Here is a 7,872-nt window from a genome sequence, read left to right as displayed (position 1 = left end):
GAGTTTAAACTAAGTAAAAGCGAAGCAGCGGCATCTAACAAGCAAGAGTATTCGACATGAAAGAGAACCTTTAGAAATTCTTTGGAACCTTCCATAAACCAGTTTAAAATGAACTTTAATAAAACAGTATAAGTAAGAGTTATGAGCAAGTGAAAACATTCTAGAAAACCATTTATAGTATCCTACTCAGTAAAACAGTTTACAGTGTGGTAAATTCTTGTGCATGCGGGTTATCAATCACATGTGATTGATATGATAACTGGCATGTTTAACTTGTATTCCCCCTATAAAACATGTAAAACCATTAAAAAGGTTCATTCAGGGGATGAACTCACCTGGTGTAAGTGGATCCGACGAAGGTGCCGGTTGGGTGCTCGGTGTCAAGTAAATATTTGGACACACTTAGATACCTATTTAACATATGATAACATATGTTCACATACAATTAGTACATTCAATACTAAGTAAACAAGTATAGGCACTCTAAGGAGAGGAAAACACTTTGGTTAAGTGTTTGGGGTGTCCCGGGTAACATCTAAGGGCTCAAATGGCTTAGGAATGGAGTTTACTCTCCAAGAGTAAACACTCCATATGGTGTTTATGGCCCTGGGACAACTCCCCATGAGTTTACGGTTGTAAACTCATCGTGAGAGTGTTCTAGGATGTTTAAAGGCTTATTATCGATCGTGGAATTTTGCTAGCTCCAAATCTAAATTGTATAAGTGGTTTTAAGGCTTCACATGGACCATTGAGGAGTTTACGACCCAAAGCAAGGGAGCTTACAGCCGTAAGCTCCTATGCACTCATTCTTTTGGTGTTTTACAGTCTTAAATGATAAAGGGTAAATTCCTAAGCATTTTTCCATGTCAAATGGGGAGTTTAGGGCACCATTTGGGCACTTATTGGGAGTTTACGACCCATGCACCACCTCTATGGGAGTTCACGGCCATGAACTCCTATTCCCTTAGTTTTATTGAAGTTTAAGGCCCTTAACTTGTTGGTGGTCGATTCTAGAATTCAATCTAAGGCCATTGGTGTGTTTAAGTGGCTTTTAAACACTCAAATATGAGTTTACTCCCCATGAAGAGGATTTTATGGCCCAAGCATGTTCTTGGGCAGTAAACTCATGTTTACTCCCCAAAATGCTAGTTCAAGGTGTTCTAAGTCCGATTCCATAAGCCTACAAGCCATATCTAAGCCTTAGGGACAATTTAGAGAGGTTTTGGGGCTTAAAAACCCCGTTAAATGGTGTTCACGGTCCAAGAGTGTTCTTGGGACGTAAACACATCATTTTGTCTCTATTTTATGTTTTAAACACGAATTTGCATGTTAGATAGGCTATATAACAAGTTAGGATAGGTGGCTTACTCGTTTGGGGCTCGAAACGGATGATTTTTTACTCGAAACTAAGTTGTAGAGAGAGAGTATAGAGAGAGAGTGAAAAAGGGTGAAATGAAGTTTACTCTCCCTTATATAGGGGTTGGATTTGCGGCTCAGTGGAATTCTACCCGATACTACCGTTAAACGGGGCTTTTTGGTCGCACCCGATTAAACGGTCAAATTTTGACTTGGTTGTAACTAGACATTTTTAAGGGCATTTTGTGGGTGTTTCTAATTTGTTTCAACCCTTACCAAGTCATTATAAACGTTCCCATATAATTAACCTCTTCCAAAAGGGTAACGGACAGTTAAATAAAACGAAGCTTCTTAACGGAAAAAGGTCAAAACTGACGGAATAGATTTCGGGTTGTCACAGATTCATAGCTAAAGATATTATTTGGCATAATACTGGAAGATCAACGAATGGTATGATGTATCATCTAGTAGATGGCAAGTCATGGCAAGAATTTGATAAGAGATATCCAGAGTTTGCCAAAGAACTTAGAAACGTTCGTCTAGGGTTAGCTGCTAATGGCTTTAATCCATTCGACAACTTAAATAACAATTATAGTATTTGGACGGTTATATTGACTACCTACAATACACCACCATGGATATGTATGAATTAGAATTCTTTCATGCTAACTTTCCTGATTCCTAGTCCTAGATCACCCACAAAGGACATTGATGTTTACTTGAGGCCTTTGGTAGATGAGTTGAAAATGTTGTGGGTCGAGGGAGTCCAAATGAGAGATGCATACACCAACACTGTATTCAATATGTGTGCGATGTTATTATGGACTATCAATGATTTCCCAACACGTAGTAGTCTGCCTGGATGGGGTGGTCAAGGTTATTTAGCATGCCCTACTTGTAACGAAGACACATCTTCCATTTATGTGACCAACAAGATGTCTTATGTTGATCACAGACGATTCTTGAATATAAACCATAGTTGGAGGGAGAGTCTATTGTTTGATGGTCAACCTGAGACAAAACCGCGCCCTAGAAGATTCAGTAATGCAACTATATTAAAGCAAGTAAATTGTTTCTCTGATCGAATTCCAGGGAAACATCCTGAATATGGGGGCAAAAAAAGAAAGTGCGACGATGAAAGAAAAAAAGAGAGTTAAATTGGACGAAACAAAGTATCTTCTTTGAGCTTGAGTATTGGTTTTCCTCGACCTAAAACACAATTTCGATGTTATGCATATTTCAAAGAATGTGAATGAGAGTGTGTTGAATAATGCACTGATGAACGATAAAAGCAAAGATAAAAAAGAAGCAAGAATTGACTTGAAAAATATGGGCATTAGACTCGATCAATGGCCAAAAGAGAAAGTCAAGAAGATGAAGAAACACAACAAGGAAGAAAACAAGAAGAAGGAAATACTCCCACATGCTTCTTACTCTATCAAACCAATTGATCAACAACGTTTCAGTCAATTCATTAAAGGAGTGAGACTACCTGATGGTTTTGGATCGAACTTGAAGAAGAAGGTTAATGATACTGAATCAAATTTGGTTGGGCTGAAGTGTCACGATCATCACGTCCTAATGCAACGATTGCTACCTATCGGGATTCGAGCATGTCTCCCACAAAATGTTTCAAGAACAATCATTGACCTGTGTACATTATTTAAAAAAATTTGTGCACGGTCATTGGATGTTAATGACATGAGAAATGCCAGAATAGAAGTGGTGAATATCTTATGCAATCTTGAGTTGATATATCCTCCAGCATTTTTCGACATAATGATTCATCTTATTCTTCATTTACCTGATGAAGCCGTTCTTGGAGGGCCTGTACACATGAGATGGATGTATCCTTTTGAAAGATATATGTAAAAACTTAAAAATTATGTCAGAAACAAAGCCAAACCAGAAGGTTCAATAACAGAGGGTTATGTTGCAGACGAAGCTTTGACATTTTGCTCTATGTATCTTGAGGGTATGCAAACTAAATTCATCTGTGCTGATAGAAATGATGATCCTAGCCTTCCAAAAAGGCAATTTTATGTCTTCTCATCACAATGTCGAACAATGTCGGCTAAGAAAATCGTTGTTTTTTGTAACGAGGCCAAAAAAATAATTGCATTGGTTTGTACCAAACAATTGCGATGAGGATGAGATGAGAAACTACAAATCGTAAGTTTGTAATCTATTAACTAACTTTTCGATAGTGTTTTAACTATTCTAATTATTTTGTCCCATATTCAGTGAATTCAAATTAGAATTGCCTGAAAGTGATTTCAAAAAGTAATTTCGTTCATGGTTCAAAGAAAAGGTAAGTATGTTATATATTTATAATGTAAAACTAAGTTATTACTTAAACATACAATCTTATATTTCCTTACAGATTTATTGTCTCCAAAAAGATGTGCCTACGGACTGTACTGACGAATTAAAGGCGTTGGCATATATTGTCCGTTTCGTGCATATTCGTACACTGCATCCATAGTAAATGGTGTCCGATTTGTCGTGAATAGTCGTGATCTTTGACGCACTACTCAAAATAGTGGTGTTGTTACATTCGGAGAAGACGATACACCATTCTATGGTCAATTAGAGGAGATCATAGAGTTGCATTATTTATATGATAAATCAGTTGTACGCTTTCGTGGTTAAATGGTTCAATGCCTCATTATGTAATGGACGTTTAAAGACTATAAATAATATGATTCTTATCGATACCAGTCATGAATGTTATGTCGGTAAAATGTGGTTTAATGATCAATAATACATCTTAGCCACACAAGCTTAACAAGTATTTTATCTCCAAGATCCCACTCAAAACAATAACTGGAGAGTTGTGGAAGAAGTTCATCATTGAAAACTTTGGAATCATCCAAGTATCGGTGTTGTCAACGAGATAGATGTTGTGAACAACACTCAATCAACTGATTTTACCTTGGTTGTCGGCTTAGGCACCTTACCTATGCAAACGACTTTAGGTGAAGTTGGTGAATCAAGTGTGGTTGCTAGGAGGAATGTTGCTCCTAATATAAATGATGACGATTTCATTAACGATGAAAATGAAGATGATGATACGTACTCTTCAGATGAAGAAATAAATAATGAAAACTATGACAGTGATGATGATGTTGTACATGTATATTGTTCTAGTGATGAATCTGATTGACAGTATGTTATTGTTATTATATGTCGTGATTGCTTATAATATTTGTTAAATTTTGAAATGTTGCTTATTTGTAGTTTTATTATATTTTCTGAATGTTTATAATATTTGTTAAACAGATGGCAGAAGTCGCGAGGGGACACGGAGGAGATGGTGGGGATAGACCTCCACACGGGATTGCATGCGGTGTACCATCGGGTTGTCAATCTTGTAAGTTATATGAAATATTTAATTATTATATATATTAAAGTTTTAAATTTCTAAATTTCCAATTGTATATGTAAATATAGCACAAGCAAAGAATGTGAATGTGAATATGCGTGGCAAAGGGAGAAACTTAAATTTGTATGAGGAGTATGAAAAAAACAAATGTAGGCCTTTGGATTTGAGAATTGATATCTCCGGGCGGACGTATCGATTTATAGGGGACAAGGGGCAAATATTTGTCAGACTGATCTCAAATCTGGTGGGATCAAAGGTACCGTTGCATTATCATACTTGGCGTCGTGTTCCTACCAAGTACAAAGTTGATTTATATCCCGAGCTAGAGGTATATATACAATATATTTTATATGTATTGAATTTTACACTTATTAAATATTTTTTTACTAATCAAATACGTTTTTCCTTTTGCAGACTTATTTTGATATTAATAGGTATCGGGGCATAAACTTGTGGGAACCCCTTCGAGCGGGTATCCAAGCAGATATGCAAAGAGCTTATCGAGAGCGTAAGTATCAAATAAAAAAAACATTTTGAAGGAGTTGGTGGATATCGTAATGTGGAAAGGGCAAGAAGACACCCACCGAATGATTGGACCGCCCAAGCTTGGAACGATATGATTGATTTGTTGTTTTTGACCGAGGTATACAGACGCACGTCGGAAAAAAATAAAGTTACTAGGTCGAAACTTCCACACACAAGTGCTCATGGGTGTAGACCCTATGATCAACGACGTTATTTAGAGGTAATAAATTACATTAGTATTATTTAAAATTGTTATTAACATTTGTACAAATATATTTATTATTTTTTCACTTATTATAGGAACAAATGAGAATCAAGCTGCAGCATATTGAGGGTTGGAGAAAAATGCGCTACAACGAAGGTTCGGGTTGGTGTACAAGTCGAGCAGAAGAAGACTGGGTAAGTGATAAACGAAATAAATATGTTGTTTAAATATATTATTATTAATTATAGTTTCTTGTTTAAGGAATATTATTATTTTTTGAATGTTTAAGTTTAGTTGTTTGTTTTAATTAACGTATGTTAATTGTTTTCTTTATTTTAGGAGAAAATTCAAAATGAATATGAGAAAATGCAAAACGAGGTTGGGGAAGGAGGAGAAGTAAACGAGGAAGAATGTTTCGAACGTGCCCTTGGGACGAGACGTGGACATGCTCGCGGGGTGGGTAGGAGACCAACCGCCAACTTCGGTTTAATTCCAAATGAACGGCCTTCCACTTCCAAATCATCTCAATCTCAACCCCAATCTAAATCCCAATTCGATGCACAACAAATGCAAGAATATTTGCAACAATATAATGCATCATTGGCGGCTTGTATTCTGAACTTCCAACCACCACCATTTCCTAACTTTCTATTCAACTATAACACATAAGCAAGTAGCTCTCAACAATTTGCCGAAAGGATGGAAGAAGAAGAAGAAGAAGAAGAAGAAGAAGAAGAAGAAGAAGAAGAAGAAGAAGGAGAAGGAGAAGGAGAAGGAGAAGACGATTATGATAATGATGATTGATGTTTTTTTATTATTATGAACAATGTTAGTTAACTACTTATTGTAATATTAAACTTGAATTTGATGTTTTGAATTTGAACAATGTTACCTAGTTAATGTATTTCAATTGATATATGCTGCTATGTTTTATGGATTTGTTAAAAATGCAGGAATGGTAATGTACAAAACCTGTAAAGCTAAAAAAAACCAACCAGTAGCTATCCTGACGACTAGTCGTCGCTATAGGTCCATAACCGTTAACTGATAAAACCCTATAGCGACAACACGGCGTCGTAAAACTTTATTTTTTTTTCCCCCGAAAATGTTGTTGACTAAATCTGTGCCAGCGACATGTCGTCGCAATAGAGCGAGCTATACCGACAACATCTATGCCGACGACCTAACAGACCTATGCCGACACGCCTATGCCGACGAGTTTTTTCCAACGACTTGTCGTCGCGATATCCTATGCTGACGACTTGTCGTCTCCATAGGGTCTGAAATTGTCGTCTCCACAGGATCCGATTGTTGTAGTGCTAATAGTGTAATAAGTAGAGCTCCCCTTTTCTAAAATTGATCATGTCATATTTCCAATTATGACGTACTAATGGAAATACTCATATCAACGCATAAAGCAATATCAATCTTTTAAAAAAAAAAAAAAGCGGAATATAATGGAAATACTCATATAAAGAGTATAAAGCAATATCAATCTCTATAAGTAGACGAAATATGAATAGAATCAAAAAGAGAAAATTCAAACCAAAACGAGTTACGTATATATACACATCTCAAATAAAGCAACTAAACATTGGATCTAATAAAAGAAAGCTAAAGCAATCGCCAAGAAACTGAAGGGTACGACAGCGGTGAAAGATGGAGCAAAACTGGATGATGGCGGTTGTAGAATGGTGCTATCTGTGGGTGGAGAAACCGGTGCGGCAGAGGCGGGTGTTGGTGGAGGGGTGACAGACATGGCGGAGACGTTGATGGTTAGCTTCTGACCAATTTGGCAATGAGTGCCAACGGTGCAGATGTAATAGTGAGTGCCAGGTGCGTTCAAGGTGACTCTAGCGGGGCCGGTGGTGACGATGGAGATGGGGTTGGCGGCGGTGCATGGGCCGTAAGCCGCCTGCGAGACTTCAGCAACGTTATGAAATCCGGTGATGAAGTTAAAGAGAAGAACATCGCCGACTCTGAAGGTCTGCGTTGATGCCCAGGTGGTGTAAGCAGAAGGTCCGTTGGGAGGAATATTCCAGCCCAAGGCGTTGCCGACCACATGGGTAGTTTGAGCCGCCGTGCCTTGAAACTGCACAGATGCAAGCATGAGCGCCATAATCACCAACAAATTGATCTTTAAACCTGACATTTTTCGTCTTTAAATTCTTGTGAAGAGAAATATCAGAAGAATATCTAGAAGTATTTAATTTGAAGGTGAATATATGGTGTTTTGAAAAATGGTTGTGTTATGATTTGTATTTATAGGGAATGGTTAGGGATGCGTAGTATGTCAACAACAACCACGAAAAGGAAAGTCCTATTTGAAATCTAGAAGGATTTTGAGGCTAATATTTAGAAAAATGTATATGAGACGATATTTGTCTATATATATATATAT

General features: G+C 37.2%; 1 protein-coding gene across 1 annotated transcript; it reads right to left on the bottom strand.

Annotated features, from left to right (window-relative positions):
• Positions 1-7,066: 7,066 nt before the first annotated feature.
• Positions 7,067-7,630, bottom strand: LOC144998875 (umecyanin-like). The gene has a single exon (XM_078958603.1). It carries the CDS (start codon positions 7,621-7,623, stop codon positions 7,072-7,074), a length of 552 nt encoding a protein of 183 aa, XP_078814729.1. The 5' UTR covers positions 7,624-7,630; the 3' UTR covers positions 7,067-7,071.
• Between the last annotated feature and the right edge of the window lie 242 nt (positions 7,631-7,872).

Source organism: Lactuca saligna, chromosome 5 (assembly GCF_052625555.1).
Source record: "Lactuca saligna cultivar CGN05327 chromosome 5, ASM5262555v1, whole genome shotgun sequence".
Classification (NCBI taxonomy): Eukaryota; Viridiplantae; Streptophyta; class Magnoliopsida; order Asterales; family Asteraceae; genus Lactuca; species Lactuca saligna.
Note: the sequence above shows the minus strand (reverse complement) of the source record. Positions and strands in the feature narration are given on the sequence as shown.